The sequence below is a fragment of the Hemibagrus wyckioides genome, linkage group LG15 (genome assembly GCF_019097595.1).
Source record: "Hemibagrus wyckioides isolate EC202008001 linkage group LG15, SWU_Hwy_1.0, whole genome shotgun sequence".
NCBI classification, from domain to species: domain Eukaryota; kingdom Metazoa; phylum Chordata; class Actinopteri; order Siluriformes; family Bagridae; genus Hemibagrus; species Hemibagrus wyckioides.
This window is the reverse complement of record NC_080724.1, coordinates 13786147-13807400: the sequence shown is the minus strand read 5'-3', so window position 1 is coordinate 13807400 and position 21254 is coordinate 13786147. Positions and strand designations below refer to the sequence as shown.

General features: G+C 39.2%; 3 protein-coding genes across 6 annotated transcripts; 1 reads left to right on the top strand and 2 right to left on the bottom strand.

The window, feature by feature from the left end:
- Positions 1-349: 349 nt before the first annotated feature.
- LOC131366013 (large ribosomal subunit protein eL22-like) lies at positions 350-4875 on the bottom strand. Its single transcript, XM_058410084.1, has 4 exons — positions 4793-4875; positions 4259-4369; positions 634-758; positions 350-537 (listed from the first exon to the last, which is right to left on the bottom strand). Exons 1-4 carry the CDS (start codon positions 4844-4846, stop codon positions 393-395), a joined length of 435 nt encoding a protein of 144 aa, XP_058266067.1. The 5' UTR covers positions 4847-4875; the 3' UTR covers positions 350-392.
- A 1013-nt stretch (positions 4876-5888) lies between these two features.
- Positions 5889-16236, top strand: rnf207b (ring finger protein 207b). Of its 4 annotated transcripts, none has more exons than XM_058410635.1 (19): positions 5899-6000; positions 6169-6226; positions 6376-6606; positions 7961-8093; positions 9461-9605; positions 9700-9781; positions 9870-9945; positions 10038-10163; positions 10831-10877; positions 11515-11587; positions 11680-11748; positions 11984-12052; positions 12126-12244; positions 12623-12791; positions 12892-13077; positions 13157-13208; positions 13291-13408; positions 13496-13591; positions 14395-16236. In XM_058410635.1, exons 2-19 carry the CDS (start codon positions 6192-6194, stop codon positions 14543-14545), a joined length of 1977 nt encoding a protein of 658 aa, XP_058266618.1. In that variant the 5' UTR covers positions 5899-6000; positions 6169-6191; the 3' UTR covers positions 14546-16236. The 4 variants fall into 4 exon arrangements, with proteins under 4 accessions (XP_058266620.1, XP_058266618.1, XP_058266619.1 ...); XM_058410636.1 differs by having other exon boundaries at positions 5901-6000; positions 13499-13591; XM_058410637.1 differs by lacking the exon at positions 6169-6226 and having other exon boundaries at positions 5889-6000.
- A 149-nt stretch (positions 16237-16385) lies between these two features.
- icmt (isoprenylcysteine carboxyl methyltransferase) lies at positions 16386-20912 on the bottom strand. The gene is made up of 5 exons (XM_058410640.1): positions 20677-20912; positions 20244-20332; positions 19951-20120; positions 18481-18698; positions 16386-17190 (listed from the first exon to the last, which is right to left on the bottom strand). Exons 1-5 carry the CDS (start codon positions 20893-20895, stop codon positions 17008-17010), a joined length of 879 nt encoding a protein of 292 aa, XP_058266623.1. The 5' UTR covers positions 20896-20912; the 3' UTR covers positions 16386-17007.
- Between the last annotated feature and the right edge of the window lie 342 nt (positions 20913-21254).

Here is a 21254-nt window from a genome sequence, read left to right as displayed (position 1 = left end):
TGCCCTCTGCCATGTTTGCTTTGACCTGCACTCATTTGTTTTTGAGAAACAAGTATCAGATCAGTGAGTTCAAGCCCCAGACCTGCCACTTTTGGGGCCTTGATGAAGGTCCTTAACCCTGTCTATCATGAGGTGATAACCTGTGACATTATCAAGCTGGGATATGTGAAGATTTCACTCTGCTGTTACATGTGTGTGACAAAAACTTCCTCAAACTCCGCAGGAAAAAGTGATACCAGGGTCTGGATACCAGAAGAATAATGTTCACACACAATTCTGGGCAAACCAGTGTGTAAAGTTTAATTACTGAAAGACAACCGAATACAAAAAAGGTCTCAAAAGCTGAAAATGATTGTTAAATGTATTTATTTAAACGTACAAAAGGAAACAGTTTAATCTTCGTCCTCCTCGTCCTCCTCATCTTGGTTGATCTGGAAGTAGCGAAGCTCATAACTTTCCTTCGTATTAGCCACAACACGCAGCCAGTCTCTGAGGTTGTTCTTCTTCAAGTACTTCTTTGTAAGATACTTCAGGTACCTGAAGATAAAATTATAATGATGAATGAAGTGACACACAGAGATGCAATCATAATCCAGACAGATAAATCAGTTGAATAAAAACGGACTGACGAACCTTTTGGAGAAGGGAACCTCGGAGGAAACTGTGATCTTGCTTTTGCTTCTCTCAATAGTTATGACCCCACCACCGAGGTTTCCTGCTTTGCCATTCACTTTGATGCGCTCCTGAAGGAACTGCTCCTGTGAGAACACAAACAATGACAAAGTTTAACTTTTAAGCAGAAGAAAATCCAGAAATGCAAATGGGGTGATCCTGGTAGGCCTGGGATCCTTCATCAGTCTATCTCCAAGATAAAAGAATTTCCTGAAAACCTGAAAATCTCTCGGTCCTGATGATTGTCTTATGTTGGAAAGTGTCTAAAAGACTTCTTCCATTCATGCTAAATAAATGTCTAGTCACAGTTTTATTAGTTTATGTGGAACAGCCGCCACACATTCCTGTGGTAGATATAGATATCTATTAGAACAAGCTCATTAATATAATCAACCCCCTCTGACCAACTGGATTCAGCCTGTTTAAGGTCCTCAGTTCAATTACCTTATACAAAAAAAGGCTGAGGAAGTTGCTAATGCTAATGCTCCTGTACGAGTAAGATTATTGATAATGTTCCCGTTAGTCTGATAAAATGACTAAGATAACTTGAGATTTAGGTTCTGACAGGAGCTGTATGACTGCAGTCACTGCTACATGTTTTTAACAGTTCACATTCTAGGCATGATGTGAGGTATGATGTGGTAGGTAGACAGTTTGAGATGTGATGTGAACTGGACACACATGCCAGTGTTGAAGTCAGTATTATATATTTTTTTAATATACTCTGTGCTTTATACCAAGCAGTGTACGACTGGATGGTTATGAGATCAGCTTATTTTGGAAATTTCTTGTGATAAATTGCTGACTTGTCAGTGGTTAAAAATCATACTACAGTGACCTCTGTCTCTCATTACAGGGGATGCTACTGTAATATGAACACTTTGGCTGTGTAATCTACTACTGTGGTGGACACATTACACTGCTACCATTCCACACATGTTCCTATCTTTATTGTATGCTACTTTCAGATAGATAGATAGATAAAGGGACAGATAGATGTTGTTTTTCAGGGGTTGAGCTCGGCCCCTTAGTTCCAGTGAAAGGAACTCTTAATGCTTCAGCATACCAAGACATTTTCGACAATTTCATGCTTCCAAATTTGTGGGAACAGTTCCAAAATGACTGCACACCAGTGCACAAAGCAAGGTCCATAAAGACATGGATGAGTGAGTTTGGTGTGGAGGAACTTTACAGAGTCCTGACCTCAACCTGACAGAACACCTTTGGGATGAATTAGAGCAGAGACTGCAAGCCAGACCTTCTCCTCAAACATCAGTGCCTGACCTCACAAATGAGCTTCTAGAGGAATGGTGAAAAATTCCCATAAACACACTCCTAAACCTTGTGGAAAGCCTTCCCAGAAGAGTTGAAGCTGTTCTAGCTGCAAAGAGCTAGCCAACTCCATATTACATTCATGTGCATGTAAAAGCAGATGTCCCAGTTTTGGCCAGGCAAGTCAGGTTGAGGTCAGGACTCAGGCCAGTCAAGTTCCTCCACACCAAACCCTCTCATCCATGTCTTTATGGACCTTGCTTTGTGCACTGGTGTACAGTCATGTTGGAACAGGAAGGGGTCATCCCTAAACTGTTCCCACAAAGTTGGGAGCATGAAATTGTCCAAAATGTCTTGGTATGCTGAAGCATTAAGAGTTCCTTTCACTGGAACTAAGGGACCAAGCCCAACCCCTGAAAAACAACACCTGAATTCAATGATGCAAAAATTGTCATGATAGATAGATGGATAGATAGATGGATAGATAGATAAAAATAAAAACATGACATGTGACCATAAACAAATGAAAGAATGACCTACACTATATGGCCATGGGTTTGCGAACACCTGACCATCACACCCACACTGGAACAAAGCAAGCTCCATGAAGACACGATTCAACACACTCCAAGGCTGGAGAGCAAGATCTCAAGTGAACCCCACTGAACGTCTGGGATGAACTGGAACACTGACTGCACCCCAGAGGGAATAAATCTGGATTGTTTTTTTTTAATCTGGATGTCAAAAAAGCACATATGGGTGTGATGGTAGAGTGTCCACAAAATTTCTGGCCAAATAGTGTATTTTATCTTAGTTACCATGGTTACCATCAAGATTGCCAGACTTTCCTCATAGCCTTTCCTCTCTCAATCAGCTTACCATCAGAATATAATAACTAATTACTGAGATTTTATGCAAAAGTCATTCTCAACAGTAACTTTCAAAGAAAGTAGAATAATTAAGGAATGCAATCTTTTTGTTTACGTTTTTTAGTAACAAGGATGCAAGTAGAGTTTTGTGTGTATTTACACCGATCAGGCATAACATTATGAGCACTGAGAGGTGAGGTGAATAACACTGATGATCTCCTCATCATGGCACCTGTTAGTGGGTGGGATATATTAGGCAGCAAGTCAACATTTTGTCCTCAAAGTTGATGTGTTAGAAGCAGGAAAAATGGGCAAGCGTAAGGATTTGTGAGAGTTTGACGAGGGCCAAATTGTGACGGCTAGATGTCTGGATCAGAGCGTCTCCAAAACTGCAGCTCTTGTGGGGTGTTCCCAGTCTGCAGTGGTCAGTATCTATCAAAAATGGTCCAAGGAAGGAACAGTGGTGAACTGCCGACAGGGTCATGGACAGTCAAGACTCATAGACTGGCCCGTGTGATCTGATCCAACAGATGAGCTACTGTTGCTCAAATTGCTGCAGACGTTAATGCTGGTTCTGATAGGAAGGTGTCAGAATACACAGTGCATCACAGTTTGTTGTGTATGGGACTGAATAGCCACAAACCAGTCAGGGTGCCAATGCTGACCCCTGTGCACTGCAGAAAGTGCCAACAATGGGCACATGAGCATCAGAACTGGACCATGCAGCAATGGAAGAAGGTGGCCTGGTCTGATGAATCACGTTTTCTTTTACATCACGTGGATGGCCGGGTGTGTGTGTGTCGCTTACCAGGGGAACACATGGCACCAGGATGCACTATGGGAAGAAGGCAAGCCGGCGGAGGCAGTATCATGCTTTGGGCAATATTCTGCTGGGAAACATCAGGTCCTGCCATCCATGTGGATGTTATCTTGTCATGTACCACCTACCTAAGCATTGTTACAGACCATGTACACCCTTTCATGGAAATGGTATTCCCTGATGTCTGTGGCCTCTTTCAGCAGGATAATGCGCTGTGACACAAAGCAAAAATGGTTCGAGAATGGTTTGATGAGCACAACAACGAGTTTGATGTGTTGACTTGGCCTCCAAATTCCCCAGATCTCAATCCAATCGAGCATGTGTGGGATGTGTACTTGTACAAACAAGTATGAGGCCCCACCTCACAACTTAGAGGATTCTGCTGCTAACATCTTGGTGCCAGATACCATAGCACACCTTCAGGGATCAGGGCTGTTTTGGCAGCAAAAGGGGATCAACACAATATGATGCAGGTGGTCACAATATTATGGCTGATCAGTGTAATGGACGATTGATACTAAGATAGAGTTTTAGACTAGGTTATAATTCCGTGACAGATTTCAAACCTTAACCCCTGTACACAGAAGTTAAAATCCTGAAAAACAAACAACAAAACCCAGCTTACAAAGTTGGCCGCATCCATGATGCCATCCTCAACTGGGTGAGTACAGTCCAGAGTGAACTTCAGCACTTGCTTCTTTTTCTTGCCACCTTTGCCTGGCACAGCTTGTCTCCTCTAAACAAAATGAAAAAATAAAACAAAAGTCCTGCTGTCACTCGATGCAAAAGCTAATACAGGTCTATTTCTACATAATATTTTATTCAGAGATAAAACTCTTCAATTTAAACGGTTCCCTTTACAAACTTTCCCAGGGCACCGTGACTATATCATTACATTTTATTCTTATAATCACGTCTGATGTTTATTAGCAACAGCTTTAGCTCTTAGCTACCTAGCTTGTGTTTAGCGGTTAGCTTAGCTTCATTCACTGCGGACCAACAAATTATCAAATGAAAGCAAAGCCGGCTTTAGAAATTGTGATTTTAGCTTATAATATTTTAGAGACATTTCCAACAAAGTAGTCAGTGATAACAGGACAGCACGAGGTGAAGATAAGACATGAATATTTTAACTAAATCCGACCATATGATCACTCACCAGCGGAGCCATGGCGAAAAAATTGTACGAGAGGAAGAACAACAAACTGCGCATGCGCGCTGTAGTCTCTACCTAATCGAGCCCAGACATAGTCGATACATCGATATCGCAGTGTTTGACATTTGAGTGCAAAAGTTTTACACACACACACACACACACACACAATAAATATAAAGAACCTTGTGAGTGTAGAAAAAACTTTATATATAAAGTTGTAATAGTGCAGTGTGAGTGTTATCATGTTTCACACACAGGTGAGCTGTTGTATACTGTCATTACAAATAGTATGAATGATCACCTGTAATGTTCTCTGAATGAGTCTTTTGGAGAATGAGCTCCGCTGACTCGGTAGTGTATTGTAGAGCAGGTGAGATGGATTGTCCATGATGGAGAGCAGTTTGTTCAGTTCCTCACTGACTCAAATGTCTCCAGTTTGTGTCCAATGATAGATCCAGGCTTGAGAATTTGCTTGTTAATCCTGCTGGCATCCCTAGCACTGATGCTGCCCCCCGGCATACACAGTAAATGGCACTCGCCGCCACAGACTGGTAGAAGATCTCCAGCATCTTGTTACAGACAGCTTCCTCAGGAAATAGAGTCTGCTCATCTCCTTTCTTGTATATAGCAGTATATAGCTAATGTCTATTAACTTTAGTGTATATTAACTTTTTCATAATCCATATCTTGTTTATAGGAATTTGTTAATCATTTTCATTTACGTTTAAGGGTCTGAAAATATTCATTCACAAAATTATGTGTAGTTCTTCAGAGAATGTTCAATACAGCAGTCACCTACATACTGTTTATAATTCCTAATGGGTCTATATAATGTTATATTAAGCCTGCTTTCCTTTGGGGTCCATCAACTATCTCTAGAATACTTAAAAATGCTTAAATCAGATGTCTACAGTACATTTACAATCTGTCAGCCTCTTATTTTAGGCAACTTTTATCACTGTATTGTTCATTGCCCCAGATTTAAAGGGCCAATATAACAAAAGACATGCTATTTTTGTCAGTCACTGATAAACAAAGGGTATCTCGGATGAGATATTTGGGCACTAACTAACCACCCCTCCATTCAGTTGCTGTGCTGTGTGGATCTCTGATTGTCCTGACGTCAAGGCCAGCCCTCTATCTAGGCAGGCTGACAAACCCTATGCATGGCTTTCATTCCAGCCACAGACAGCAGCTAGGACACCAGCAAGGTGAATGAATGTCTCTGCATTGGTTTTATTTCTGATTGTTCCATGTGCCAGTTTTCATGTGACATTTTACCTGTCATGTTTAGTAGGTTTCTATTTGTCTGCTACTACACTCTTAGAATAAAAGCTTCCATTTAACACTCTAAACGGTTCTTTGGTTTGTCCATCTAGGGGAACCCTGTAAATTCTAGCTTATGAACAAGGCTCATCCTTTCAGAAAATATTCCAGGTATTCTCTTTCAACTGTTAAACATCCAAAGAACCCTAAGAGTGTGTCTTAGCTCATTAACAGACTTCATGGATCAAAAACAGTGATCTTTGTTTTCTAATGTTGGGGAGTCTCGGCACTCTTTTAATAAAAACTTCAAACTTCCTTAGTTCCTTCCTGACATTCTCCGAAAAGACGAAGAACTTGCAAATGTCTGGAGGAATCTTCTCTCCTTTGGATAAACTTTTCGACCCAGACAGTGCAAACTGCCATCCGCTGGTGTGTCACTTGTGCCGTGAGCAATATGAGCATCCGTGCCTACTGGATTGTTACCACACTTTCTGTGCCAGCTGCCTGCGTGGTAGAGCCGTGGACAGCCGACTCACATGCCCCCTCTGTGGGTAAGAACCTTCTAATGCAACTGCAACCAAAAGAGACCTAACATATTTATTATGAATAATGTTTATTTATTTATTTACTTATTTATTGCAGAAATATGACAATAGTTCCGGCTGAAGGGTTTATACTGATGTGCTTCTAAAACAGTTTGTGATATATATAGACGTTTGAGATATACATTGTGATATATCAAAGTTTTCTGTGTGGTTTGGTCTAGAGTTTGTGAGACGGTGTTTGACGATTATTAAGTCAGTAACTGACACGGGAATATTTTCAGTTTCTTGTTACACGCAACTATAACAGGCACTTTAAATTATTCAAGGACACAACATTAAGTGTACAAATAAAAAAGTGCCATTTTCAATTAATAAAAATATATAATTCTGCTGTGGAATAAGCTTTTTCCATGGCATTGATTATTATCCCACAACAGCACACTGGTGGTGTGTGTTCCATAACCTGTGTTGCAATAACATGACTTTTGGTGTAGAGATGTAAATAGCAGGAATGGGAAATTAGCTCAGTTCAGTTGTAATGTGTAGCGTGTTGCATTTTGAATAGTTTGGCATCATGTTCACAGCTCAGAATGACATGCATTCATTCACTTCAGCAATGCCCGGGCATACCAGAGGCAGCAATCAACAGCTGCAGTATAAATCCTGCCCTTGTTTTAGCCTGGATAGAAATACACATGGCATATTCCAGTAAGGCCACTGCGGCGTCAGGCAAACACTGGGCATGTACCTTTATCTTGTGCTGTGTATGATTAGAGACAGCTACACCTTCTCTATCCTGTCCTTTCTCCTTGTGTGGAAGAGCAAGTCATGCGACAGCTAACTTCTACAGAATATTTATGGATATCAAATATAAGAAAATACGCCATAAAAGGGGAAACCGTCATGGTTAAATTAACATGTTTATGTAAGTATGGGTTAAAAACGTGCTTGCATATGTTGTATAGATTGCAGAAGAGAAATACGAAATGCGCTGGTTTATATTCAGAACTACAATATTCAGTTGTTATTTATGTATAGATAAAACGTACTGTATAAGCAAGTTTGTTTATGTGTGAGTTATCACCAACATTGACTAATCATTTTTCAGTGACCAAAGAAATTCCACTGTAGCATGTGCTGGGGACTATATTTTCCTAACTATCTTTGCAAACACTGTTTTATCCAGGTATTCAGAACAATGCTATTTCTGTCCCTGTTACTATGATGACAAGGGAAAGGGTGTGGGAGATACTGCATATAGCAAATTATTAACAATGTTAAATTAAAAACAGCTCTCACTTTCTAAAATGGAACAAAAATGGCATGTGAGATGTGCTTTATTTCCCCCTGTTCCTTGCAGGCACCAGTCTGTTGTGAAAGGGGTGAATGCGCTTCCTCCAGAGGACCGTCTGCTCAAGTTCTTGGTGGATAATTCTGCAGACAGCGAGGAAGTCGTACAGTGTGCCAACTGTGACTGGGAGTGCAAGAAACAGGTCTTATACCCTACAAGATTCATATTAATACAATGGCTTTGAATTGATTGAAATCACAGAAAATTTAGGTTACCGAATGCAAGATTTAGGGAGTTGGGGATTTGAAGCCATTTTGTGAACAAAAACTTTCCTTAATGGGTATATATGTACTTTTATCTAATATATGCTGCAATATATATATATATATATATATATATATATATATATATATATATATATATATATATATATATATATATATATATATATATATATGAAATCAGATATCCAGGCTGTCAGTGCAGATCATTTAGGCTTGTTCCACTATGTGCAAGTCAGTAACACGAAAGCATTTCATAACATGTTGTACTGTGTATGGTTGTGTATGTGACAAAAATGTAATCTGATTGTTTATACAATGCTTCAACTGGTGTACTAACATACTATACTGTATGCAGTGTTATGGGGTTTGGGCCCAACTAAGTAATTACCAAAACTAAGTAATCAGTGCTATTACCACAGCTTCCTTAGTACTGTAACAATAGTTTAATTGTGGACATTAAAACCTCCCTGCAACAACTTTTAACTAGCAATTCATGTTAGAAAATCATATTATTGTATGGGCAATATTACAATCTCTCACTATAACCCACCTTTAGTTGATGCTGCATCTTCAATTCATTATTACTGTTCTACAAAACATCAAGAGCAAGCTGAGTGCCTAATGTTAGCTAGTCATCTCTCTCTCTCTCTCTCTCTCTCTCTCTCTCTCTGTGTGTGTGTGTGTGTTTATCTTGATCTGTGTTTTTTAATATTCGCTCACCTTTGTGCTCTATTGTGCTGTATTTTAGCTAGTTTTAGTTCTAACTAGCTAATGAGTTTGAATTAGCTGAATTATTATAATGAGGTTACATGGGTGATAAGCACACTACAAAAAAAGTGAAAATATCTTGAATATAGTCCAATTGCTATAGTGTTTCTTATTTTAAGGTTACAGTAAGCCAAATACAAGCTCATTAGCCCCATTTCTGAACATTGTCACTGATTTCAAGCTTGTAAGTTTCTTCTTCTATTGACAATTTTGTTTCTTTCTAGAAATAAATGCTTAAAATGAGCAAAATGGTCTGTCTATAGAACAAGACTATTTTAAGCTTGAAATGAATACAAATGGCTTGCAATTTGTAAATCAATTCAAATCAAATCAATTTGACTGTATTCAGGGTCTTTCACTTGCTAAGATAACAATTTTTTTACAGTGCAGCAACTCAGGAATACCTTGTATTAACCAGCAGGGATTTTTTCTCCTACCTTTTCAACAAAGAAGTCTTACAAACATCATTGTTATATTTCAAATCCATCTTCCATTCAAGTATTGTGTATATTGCCAGGATGTGGATGCAATGTATTATTGCAACACTTGCAACCAGCCCCTGTGTGGAAACTGCAGAGAAGCCACCCACAAGGCCAAGATGTTCTCGCGCCATGAAATTGTTTCCCTGGCCAAGCGCACCAAAGAAGCCCACAAAAAGTGTGGTACGCATTGTGCTCTGATTTAACATTTAACAAATCTGGTGAAATTTGTTTGTCTTGACATCACTATCAATTATGTTCCTCTATTTGTACACAGCCCTCCATGAAGAACTATACATCATGTTCTCTACGGAGAAGAAGTCTATGCTTTGCATCAACTGTTTCAGAGACATGCCAGTGTAAGTGCAGCTTCTCTCACTTACAGGACTTTGATAAAGATTTTACTAGCTGGTTATTTTGTCATCTGTTTTGTTATTTTATTGACAGGGAGAGCAGAGCGCACTGCATTGATATTGAGACAGCCTATATGCAAGGCTGTGAAAAACTGGACCAAGCCGTTTTAGTAAGGAGCCTGAAATTTTTTACTTCATACATAGTATTCAGGTATTGGAAGGTCACACACACTGTAGAAAAATACATCATCTGCTGTTCAAGGCTGTGAAGGAACTCCAGACATCAGCACGAGAAGCCATTGTTCTCCTGAAAGCTATGATCGGAGAAGTCAGGGCGAACGTGGACGAGGAGGAGAGTGCGATTTGTACCCTTTTTAACAGCATGCAGGTAATACATGATTCATTTTATATGGATAATAATAACTAGTAGTATTGTTTCACTGTAATGTGCAGTTATTAAAGACAGAATCCAAGTGCTTAAACTCTATGGGATGTTTCAAATCACAGGCAGGAAGTAATAAATACCATAATCTAAATGAAAACATGAGCAAGGTCAAAACTAGGAAACCGCGAATCCACAGACTTTGTAACACACTTATAAACTTACTTATGAGGGTAACATGAAGGTACATAATCTCAGAAGAGGTGCACACATTACGTAACAGACCAATGATGCAAGAAACCATAGAGTACATGAGCACATGGCAGTGTAAACAAAAGCACAAGGGGTCAAGTCAAAACAAAACATGAGTGCAGCACATGCTTTAAAGCTCACATCGCATGAAAACACACTAAACTTTATATTGTTATGTATTTATAGTCCTGGTTTCAATAAACACTAGTTAATGCAGGTGTATTTTTGAACAAGCAAAACAAACACAAGTTAATTTGTGTTAACTTACGTCTTAAATACTTCTGGTTCATTAAAGCTTGTGTTTACATATCTTGTTATGTACCTAACGCTGTAAATCCTGCTAGTTTATATAAAGTGTTGATAAGACAGATTATTTTAGCCACTATTATTAAATCATACGATTGCTACTCTGCACTTGCAGGAAAAACTAGCTGAGAGAAAGAAGATTCTGCTGAAAGCAGCTCAAAGGTTAGTGTCTTCTAACCTCATGGTTTATAATATAATCAGATTTAATGCTCTTTTGTTCTGAGGAACACATCATGCCTCTGTCAGCTATATAAAGCACAATAAAATCCACAAAGGGCTTTGAGGCGGTAGCACGATATTATGGATCTTATTACACAATCTAAAAATAGCTCGGTGATACTGCTGTAAATCCGCCTCTTCTATTCACGAGATAAATATAGTTCTTTGTTTCTGTGTTTCTACATTTCTGTATCATGGACACCTTGAAATTCAGTACAGTCTTAAGTTTATTTTACCACAGCAATTTGTTTCTCTTACTTCAAGTTTAATGACACAGAAATGGTGCCTGTTATATTACCTGTAGAGTTCCTCTAGTCTGAGAAGTTAAGGAGCAACCCTGACCATGGAATGTCTTTACAAGCTGCTAAATAAACCTCACCATATCAACAAAGGCACACTTTTTTAATCTGTTATATGGAGCATCCACTATTCCTGTCTTTGTAAATGATCTGTTGTTATAGAACAAGTGCACTGATATAAACCTGTGACTTGCAGAACTATTATCTGATCTATGCTATTATAGAAACCTACTGACAAATCAAAACGAAGAGTTATGAATGAATAATGAATCATTTTGCAGCCAGCATGAGGAGAAGGAACGGGCTTTTAAAGAGCAGCTGTCACACCTGGCTGCACTGCTGCCAACTCTCCAGGTCAAGTGCTTTTCCTTCTGTCTCTCTGCCTGTCTGTCTGTCTGTCTGAATAAGTCTGTCTGAGACTGAGTAAATTCCTGTTTCTTCTGCAGGTGCATCTGGTTACATGCTCTGCTTTCCTTAGTTCAGCAAATAAGTTTGAGTTTCTAGACATGGGTTATGTAAGTAGAGTTTTTTCTTCCATCCTCTTCAGGAAAACTCACATTTTAAAAGCTGCATGAGTGGAAAGGTACAGAAAGTGTATGCTATTTTGTAGGAAGTAAACGTTAGATGTGTTAAAGGTCTACAATTATATTCGCTACTCAAGTATTTAAAGGCAGCTGATTTTATTTGATCCAGCTGAATTTGTGTGAAAGGTTACAAAGTCTTTATTAGTGATTTTCCCACCTCACTTAGCAACTTATGGAGAGGCTGAAGAAGATTGTAAAGCTGCCTCACAGACTGAGACCATCTCAGAGCAGTAAGGTAAAAGGAGGCTGCACAGTTAGCGTGTGGGTTTTACTGTCGTCACCTTTCTCATGGAATGTATTTTACACAGATCAACACGGAGTATCGATCGGAATTTGCCCGCTGTTTGGAGCCCCTGTTACTTCTAGGTCAGCGGCGCTCAGTGTCCACAGCAGGCAGTGTCTCAGGACTGGGCAACAGCGGTGGATTGTTAGTGTCTCTGTAATTTGTATAGCAGAGGTTATCTTTTTTGTTTCTTTTTGTAGTCCAGGACCCTTTTAGCTTTACTAATTTTTATTCCTTACACTTAAATTAGGTGAATTTCATATAGACTGACTTGTTTTTGAGTTATTGATATATTAAATAAACTGATTTTATTTAACTATTCAAACATATGTGCTAATATCTAATAATCGGAACTCAATAAGAAATGTAATAACTTTGATAATGATAATGAGAAATGTAAGAAAAATGAAAATAATTATATATATCACAGATATCTGTGCTTCAGACCTCTTGAGCTTGGGAAAGAAACTGAAAAATATTGAGCCAACATTTCCACTTAGCAGGCTTTTTTTCTTCCCGCAGGCTCCCATCTGTGACCTGTCACTCCCAAACAGGCGGACATATGACTCTAGATTCCTCAGTGGTCCGAAAGCCCACTTCTCACCGCTACATCAGCACTAAGGTCCTCTTGGCTGAGGGTGGAGAGAGTCCCTTCATGGAGCACTGCCGAAATTATGAGAACAGCTACAAGGTGCACAAGGGATCCTAATAGGCTAGTGATATGGCGTGTAACTCCATCTTTGTTTGTAGTGTTGCTCAGATAGTCTCATTTTCCTTCTCCTTCTGAGTAGAACTTGCAGACAGAAATCCAGAAGCTTAAAGACCAGGTGCAGGAGACTCACAGAGACCTGACTAAACATCATTCCCTCATAAAGACGGACACCATGAGTGAAATCCTGGATAGGTCTCTGGAGATGGACAGAGAGATCTCATTAGAATACAAATCTGTCGAGATGATGAGGGCCATTTTTGAAGAGGTAACTGTCAGAATCGTATTTGTTCTTGTGCCTTAAGTTAAATAGAAGAAGCTGAAAGTTATCACATTTTCCTTCTTAGATCTGGGAAGAGACGTTCCAAAGGGTGGCAAACGAGCAAGAAATTTATGAAGGTAAATCACTATCAAGTGATATTGATATTATAATGTCTAGCCTCTGCTGGATAGTCTGATTCATTTTTTTTTCCATCCCTAGCACAACTTCATGACTTAGTTCAGTTAAAGCAAGAAAATTCCTTCCTGACGACTATCGCTCGACAAATAGGTCCTTATATCCGATCCATAGCAAAGGTGAAGGAACGCCTAGAACCCAGGTCAGTGCTTGTTCTGTTATGACTTTACCTTTAAATGCACTGCAGTCCATGTAATCTGTCATGCAACTTCCCTGATGTGATTTTAAGCAGGCTCAAGGAGCCAAAGGAGCTTAAAGATGACCGCACTGAAACCATGCTGAAACTTTATGAGGACAGCAGCATGGAAGCTGATACCCAGCACAGGCAAGCTCTCATCATGTATAAAACGCTCAAATCTGTATTGTCTCTGTGGAAGAGTAAAATATGGTGTAACAACTATAACATAAAAAATGATTTTTGTCTAAAAATCAAATAAAGAACAGTTATACATTTGCCTTTTTTTACAGGACATTGTGAGTTTGAGGAGACAGATGGCTTGTCTGTCCAAAAAAATAATAATTGTCCCTGTTTTGGGGCATGAAGGATGGTAGTGCTGTCTCCCTTATGCATTAGAGCAACATTAACTAATCTGGGGTGTCTGTGAGGTCATGTATGATGTGTGACGTACACTGTGAGGCCAAAAGTTTCTCGGTACCTGACCATCAAACACAAGTGCTTGCTGAACATACCATTTCACATTTAGTCCCCCTTTTGCTGTTCTGAAACAATCCACTCTTCTGAAATGACATTCAATTTGATTTTGGATTGTGGCTGAGGGGATTGCCCATAAACAGGATAATAACTCTAAAAACTCAATAATATATATATATAATAACTTTGATATTAGTGGGTTATGATTTCCCCTACTGTAACAAAATAAAACAAAAAATCAATTATTCACAGCCCCTGGCTTTGCTTCACAGTCCCCTTAGCCACCTTTTTGAGAACCAAGGGTTTGCGTGATGAAAATGTAAGGAAGAATATTCGTTTTCTTGGGAATCTAATCATGTAAGAGTACAAGTAATCATTTTCAGTCACATAGTAAGAAAGTATAGTAAAACCTCTGCTGTTATGGTATTATTGTGATATAATGAATAGCTGTGGGTTCATGTGGTTTATTTCAACAGCAATGAACTAACATGTGCCCATGAAGACTTCTGCACTCTGAACCTTTCCGATGACTCCGGTCTCAAAAGCAAGGACCTGTACAGGCTGAACAAGCAGAAATGTACCGCAGACACGAGCCACTGCGTCCCTGTTAAACCACAACTCAGCTGATTAAGCAGCCCGACAAATCCCTTGACTATTTGTACAGTACTTGTGAAAACAAGACAATAGATAAAGCACTGCTGATGTCTAAAATGCATTTGATCTGCTTTAGGTTGTGCTAATTAAAATAAAACCAAAACCAAGTTGAACATAATTCAGATACATATATAATTCATAGAACACAGTCTTTTATATTAAGTGTTTATTTCAGAGGTTTGTAGTAGTTTTGTATGCTAAGTGTCATAATAATTGTACAGTTCACTTTCCTTCCCATTTTTCATACTGTAATACTTATATACTGCAACTTGCCATCCTGCTATACATGATTGAAACCTTGATGTCGGCCAGCGAATAGAAACCGTTACAGTGGCCATTCGTCATATAGTGCAACAAATCCTACTTCCTGTCATCCACTGAAGCTAGGTTATGTTGAAAATGGATGAGTAAATGGCCCTGAATGTATATACTCAAAACAAATGCATTATCTGATTTAGTTCAGATGGAGAAAAGAAAAAAAAAAGAAACATATTGACACAATGATGAAATAAGAACAGAAAGAGGAATCGACCAAAACACATGCAATGCATAGAAGTTGTAGAAACTTGTCCATGTGTGCTGGAACTAATAGGGTTTTCTTGCTTACAGACTTCGAGTATCCAGGGTGCCAATAAATATGGTACAATCTGTTACAGTTGGCCACTTCAGGCAGAATCCAATTAGCTAGCAGACGCTTCTGCCCACTCAACTTATGCTTGGATTTTGCCTGTGACACCAAGTCTATTGCCATTAAGGTGGCACACAATATTTAGGAAAGTTGTTTATTACAAATTGTCAGCACTGAGATCTGCATGTGCCCAAAACCTGCCTGAACAACGTTAGGAGAAAACAACAAAAACAACCTTCAGAAATATCAAAACGTGTAAAACTCCCGACAGGAACATTACAAATTCCTCCTTGTCCATCCTCACATCGACACAAATTCTGACCTGTAATCCCTGAATGATGATGATTAGTCTTGGAGCAGAACTCATTGTCAATATAATTTATTCACAGCACTGCTCCTAGTGTAAAAACAAACTGGAGTGCATGTATATACTCTATTTTTTAACAGATATTACACGTGATGCTTTGTTGGACAAAGCTGCCCGACTCTACAAATGTTTACATGCAGGAGAGTAGAAAAGTTTCCAATAGAAAAGTTTCCTTTCTGTCTTCCTATTCTAGGAAAAAGAAGTACAACAATTAATAAGAAAGTCTGCATGTAAATCTTCCTAGAGTCTACATCTTAGCTGCAGCTTTTCGTTAGCGTACAACCCCACATGTACATGCACTCCAGTTTCCATGGCAACAAGCTTAACCACACTGTTTGACTGACCAGTGCAGGAAAACAAGCAGTTTTTTTTTTTAATAACGCTGTAATTATGACTACAAATAACTAAATGTTTGCTTTTTTTCCTCCCCATTTTTCCTTACTTTTTGACCGAAAAAGTTTTTTCAGTCACTTATTTAGCGGCATCCCTGATAAATATAGACAACTGATATTAACTATATAATTGTATAATGTGACAGACCCATTTCCTCGTACTTAAACTTTTCTAATGTGTCAATTTAAGCAAATACTAATAGATTTTCATCAGTGTTTGATTTGAGATTCCAAATATGAGATATCAGAGTTCAAAACACACTTACACAACTGTTCATTTTCCTTCTAGATCCACATAAAAATTGACCATTTTTATTGGGCAAAAAAAAGTTCTGTTTGTATATTTCTGAGTGACCGCTTATAGCCGTGTACTCTGTTGTTAAAATGCAATACAGTTTTTATCTAATTAAAAGGAGAAATGCCATATGTAAAATACTAATTTATTTACTAGGAGAGTGCTCAAGCTTTCCTGTGAAATAAATAAAATCTGGTACATGTCTGTTCTATTTGGTATAAGGCAGGTTGAATGTAATATTGATTTGCAGTAGACTTTTCCCAGTAAACCCACCGTACAACCTTGCTGCAGTTTCATCAGCTTTCAATTCTAAATCTTGTTCTATGACAGGTTTAAAAAAACAAAACAGACCCAAAACAAATAATGAACTAACACAAAATGACAGAAATTGGACGGATGATGAATAGAGATGCAGAACAGATCTGTATGAAGATGTAAAAGTATTATATGATATGAGAGAGACAGTGTGACTAGTGATAATGCAGGGGAGTGCTGAGAGACTTTATAGCCTTGTGTTTGTGTGTGTTTATGGTCTGAGTTGCGTCGAGGTAGAAGCTCCACCCTGCTCAGGGTGAACCATTGTGTCTCAGAGCAGATCAACAGGCCAGTCTCTCTGCACCTTGTCCCCTCATTTCCCTTGGCATTAACGTGAGCCAGGTGGTCACCGGGTGACCAGTTCACTCACAGTGCCAGTCCAGGAAGTGTCCAGGAGTGCGCTAGACGTTTCCGTATTTCTCTCTTTGTCCCAGTCTTTTAGGAGTTTACCCTGATGCCTGAGATGAAGGGCAAACCAGTCGGGACTCTCTTTTTATACTCGATGTAGTCCTCTCCAAAGAAATGGATGAGAGAAATCTCCTCTTCCTCTACACGTTCCTTGAAGAACCGCCAGCTAGCCAGTGTGTAGGCCAGGAGGCATAACGGGTTGCCAAGCATTATCTATTTAAAATAAAAAAATTTAAAAAAAAGTATGAATGCACTGAAGTAAAATATATATTTATTTAAAAAGCCACCACACACCGTCCACTTTAATAGGAACACCCGTATGCCTTCTTATTTAAACAGTAATCTAATTGTGTGAAACAAGCACAATGCATAAAATCCTGCAGATCCAGGTCAACAATAAGGTCAGTTAATGTTCAGTAAATTCTGTGTATACTCTATTGACTATGGTGTATAAAAATCCCAGATCTGAAGTTCCTGAAATCCTCAAATCAAACTGTCACCAACAACCACGGGTAAAGTCACAGAGATCCCCATCCTGATGTTTTATGTCAACAATAACTGAAGCTCTTCACCAGGATCTGGAGGATTTTATAAATAAATGAGCTGTACAGGTGTTCCTATTAAAGAAGATGGTGAATCCACACTGATACAAGAGTGGAGAAATCAGTAGCCTGAGACAAAAAGATTTATGTATCTGTGCTACTAGTCTTCAATTTGTAGGTGCTCGGGGTTCAACAAACAGAAAAATAAAGGAAACAAACGTTATCCTTTACTAACTCATGTGCTATTTGAACATGCAGCTATGAATAAACACACTGGCTGAGATGTGATGTGGCTGACTGTAGAACATTTTTATATGTGGTTTAACCAGAGTGCATGATGACTTTTCTGAATTAGGAACACAAAGATACACAGAAATCCAAGCAAAATAATGTGCTGCGTCACCTCTTGGTTAAGCATAAGGAGATAGAATAAACACTCTAGGCAGCCTTATTATATCTAACGTGCATTGGCAGAACAGAACACTGCAGCACATAGGCCAAACATTCGGAAGCAACAGACTGATTTTTTGCATAACCTTTGTTAGGAAAGGATAATAATCATTAAATTGTTCCTTAACCTGTATTATTGCACTTAACTAGCTAACTAACTTGCCATACTGATATAATACATTAGTTCTAATCTTTTAGCCTAGTTGATCACACTGGAGCTACCACTTGCCAATGGGCTAGAAAACAAATTTACAGCTGTCCCAAATGACACATTACAAACTATGCACTCTTCTTGAATATGTGCATCATCGAAATACCTGAAGTGTACTGGTTCTTGTTGGAATTTTGACTGAACACACTGCTCACACTACTAAATGGCATGGAATAGTGCAAAAGCATGCAATTTGGGTCACACATTATGAATTATCCCTTACAATAACCTAGTATAAATGTTTTAGAACTACTAACTCCTAGAACAATGTGAATTTGGGCCTAACAGGCCACCTTGTACCTGAGTACCGATGCTCCAGTAGAACCAGCCCACATATGAGGGGTGTCTGAAGAATGAATAGACGCCGTTGGTGACCAGCACGTGGCTGTGAGCTTTCTCGTTCTGCACTATGTGGTTGAAGTTGGATCCCGCCGTCAGCATTGCAGACTTGCGCAGACCTTCTCCACATAACACCATTATTAATCCCACAAAACAGATCCAGTTCAGCTGCTTCAGCTCTGCCCAGGAACACGTTACAGAGGATTAATCACAATAATAAAAAAATATACAGAAAAGACACATTTGGTTACAGAGCTGGGAATATCTCAAACTTTACATCATCCAGACTTTTCTCGTGTTGTCCTTCATAAGCTTACTAAAAACAGAGGTTACTCTAGAGCAGAGGCTTTTAATTATATCAACAATGTTGCTGCAAGCTGTCAATCCAGCTAAGTAGCAGCTACACCTAATTCCACTTGAACTCAATCTTTAAATGACTATTTTTTTCTTTTTGGTTGGGAAAAAATGCTGAAGCCACACCAGCCCTTTGCTCATTAAGACAGCTAGGCAAATCCTCCTCAGCTCTGCAAATGTGTAGATAAATTAAAGCGCTATAAGATAATTAACGCAGATTATTTGTGAATTTTCATGACAGAATTTCTTTTAGTATTTTAATTAGAAATACATAACAGTACTTAATTTAAGCAAAATGCAACTAGACTACTGAATAAAACAGGTTTCCTCATTAGCACACTTTACCTTAGAGCAAACAGAGCTTTACAGCTTGTGACCCAACAGACGACGTGCAGGTTGGGGAGGAAACATTTTTTGATAGAACTTGACTCAAAGGCGACGGACATATTTTCAGTTCGACTACGTTGCAAAACTGCATTTTTGCCAATGAGATCCTGAAAGTTAAAGCTTCAATTTTAACTGGCAGACTGTAGAGTAGAAACAGAGTCGACTGTAAGCCTGTACAACTCAACAGCCACTGAGGTTAATAAAATTAAATGCTTAATGTAACATATGAATTGTTATATAGCGGCACGTTTTTCAGGTTCAGTTTCCTTGTAGTGGCCTAATTTTTTTAACACACACATACAGCACCTCGCAGTGACAAAGCGACCAGAGACGTTCATGAGATTTTGCAACTTCCGGCAATGAGTGACAGCAACCGCCAGTGACACGATGTGGGTTTGTCCAGTGATGCGACAAAGCTGAGAAAGGTTTAACTTTATAAGCGAATACCAATGGGAGTGAAGACAGAAGAGTAGCAAGAAAACTCTGATTTGTTGTGAATTATGAGGCAAGTCGCGCCACTCGCCGATAAATGTTGTTACTACGGCAACCAGTAGTAGGAATGCCTACTGGAGACTTCACAGTACAGCGACTGGTGACTTGCAGTATGTGTGAATGTAATTTTACTAAAGACACTGTAAGTTGGTCTTTCCTTTAATTTTGTCCCCCATCTGACAGATCAACTGAACCGACCTGGAACAAGCAGCTTTTCCACAATAAACTCCATCCAGGAAGAGATTGCTGCTACGGTGTATTCAACACTATGGTTGAGCAGGAAGGAGTCTAGAGACAGACTGCGAGGGTTGATGATGGCTGTGACCAGGTATTCAGAGTAGTGGAAGAATGTCAGGGAACACATGTACCTGCAGAAACAGTTTAAACATGGCTTAGGGACAATCGTTTCGCTCACCATGCTTGATTCATAAAAAGTGTTATACAATCCTCAATTAATTAGTGAGAGCCAAACACTTGTAGAGGTCATGTACCAGCCAAAGTGTGTCCATGTCGTGTCTGCAAAACTTATGATCAAGCCACATCCGAAGACAAATCCTAGAAAGCAAGCTCGCACAGCGACCTGAAGGGGAAAACAAAGAAAAAAAACATCTATATGTACTTAAAGGTGAATAAAATCTGTGTACTCACAAAGTACATGGTAAACAACACATCTAGTCATCTTCATAACTCGCCAGCTATCTAATCCAATTAAAGTGGATTAATGGCACTTAAACACACTGGCAGCAGGGACAGTTCAGGGTAATCTGATGATCCTCTCACGAAACATTAGCCACGTGATTTTATTTTCTAGAAAACACGACCATTCCAAAGTAAACAAACCAGCTCTATGTTAGTGTCGATGATATTGATCAGATTACAGTGAATGTAAATATAACACTGAGCCTGGTTAGCTCTCACTCTTACCTTGTACAGGGGTCCCTTGTAAATGATTAGCAGGAAGCCGTTGAGAACTGTAATATAAAGCGCAATGGCTATTTTCCCGTTCACACCCGTGAGGTAATCGAATATCCAGTCCACATGGGAGCCGAACTTTACAAACAGCGGTATTAGTATCACGCCAAGACCTAATAGAAAGCTTGTAATACTTATCCTCCCTTCCAGCACCAACTTACTGCCTGCCATGTTGAAAACAGGGAGGTCTCGCGCGAAGTCTCGCGAGACTCTTCGCACTCAATAAGTTCGGAAGGCGGGATTTGACTGAAAACCGCTGGTACAAAGGGGTATCTCTCTCAATCAAGATTTAATAGATAGATAGATAGATAGATAGATAGATAGATAGATAGATAGATAGATAGATTAGGCATAACATTATGACCAACTGCTTAATATTGTGTTGGTCCCCTTTTGCTGCCAAAACAGCCCTGACCCATCATGCACTGTGTATCCTGACACCTTTTCTATCAGAACCAGCATTAACTTCTTCAGTAATTTGAGCAACAGTAGCTCGTCTGTTGGATCGGATCACACGGGCCAGCCTTCGC

Coding starts and splice junctions, on each gene's coding strand:
- LOC131366013 (XM_058410084.1), bottom strand. CDS start 4,846: ATGCGCAGTTTGTTGTTCTTCCTCTCGTACAATTTTTTCGCCATGGCT. Junction 4,370..4,792: donor TTTTCGCCATGGCTCCGCTG/GTGAGTGATCAT, acceptor CATTTTGTTTAG/AGGAGACAAGCTGTGCCAGG. Junction 759..4,258: donor TCATGGATGCGGCCAACTTT/GTAAGCTGGGTT, acceptor GTGTTCTCACAG/GAGCAGTTCCTTCAGGAGCG.
- rnf207b (XM_058410635.1), top strand. CDS start 6,192: ATGAACAAGGCTCATCCTTTCAGAAAATATTCCAG. Junction 13,078..13,156: donor TGAGGGCCATTTTTGAAGAG/GTAACTGTCAGA, acceptor TTTCCTTCTTAG/ATCTGGGAAGAGACGTTCCA. Junction 13,409..13,495: donor AAGGAACGCCTAGAACCCAG/GTCAGTGCTTGT, acceptor TGTGATTTTAAG/CAGGCTCAAGGAGCCAAAGG.
- icmt (XM_058410640.1), bottom strand. CDS start 20,895: ATGGCAGGCAGTAAGTTGGTGCTGGAAGGGAGGATAAGTATTACAAGC. Junction 20,121..20,243: donor ACATGGACACACTTTGGCTG/GTACATGACCTC, acceptor CTGTTTCTGCAG/GTACATGTGTTCCCTGACAT. Junction 17,191..18,480: donor ACTGGAGCATCGGTACTCAG/GTACAAGGTGGC, acceptor TATTTTAAATAG/ATAATGCTTGGCAACCCGTT.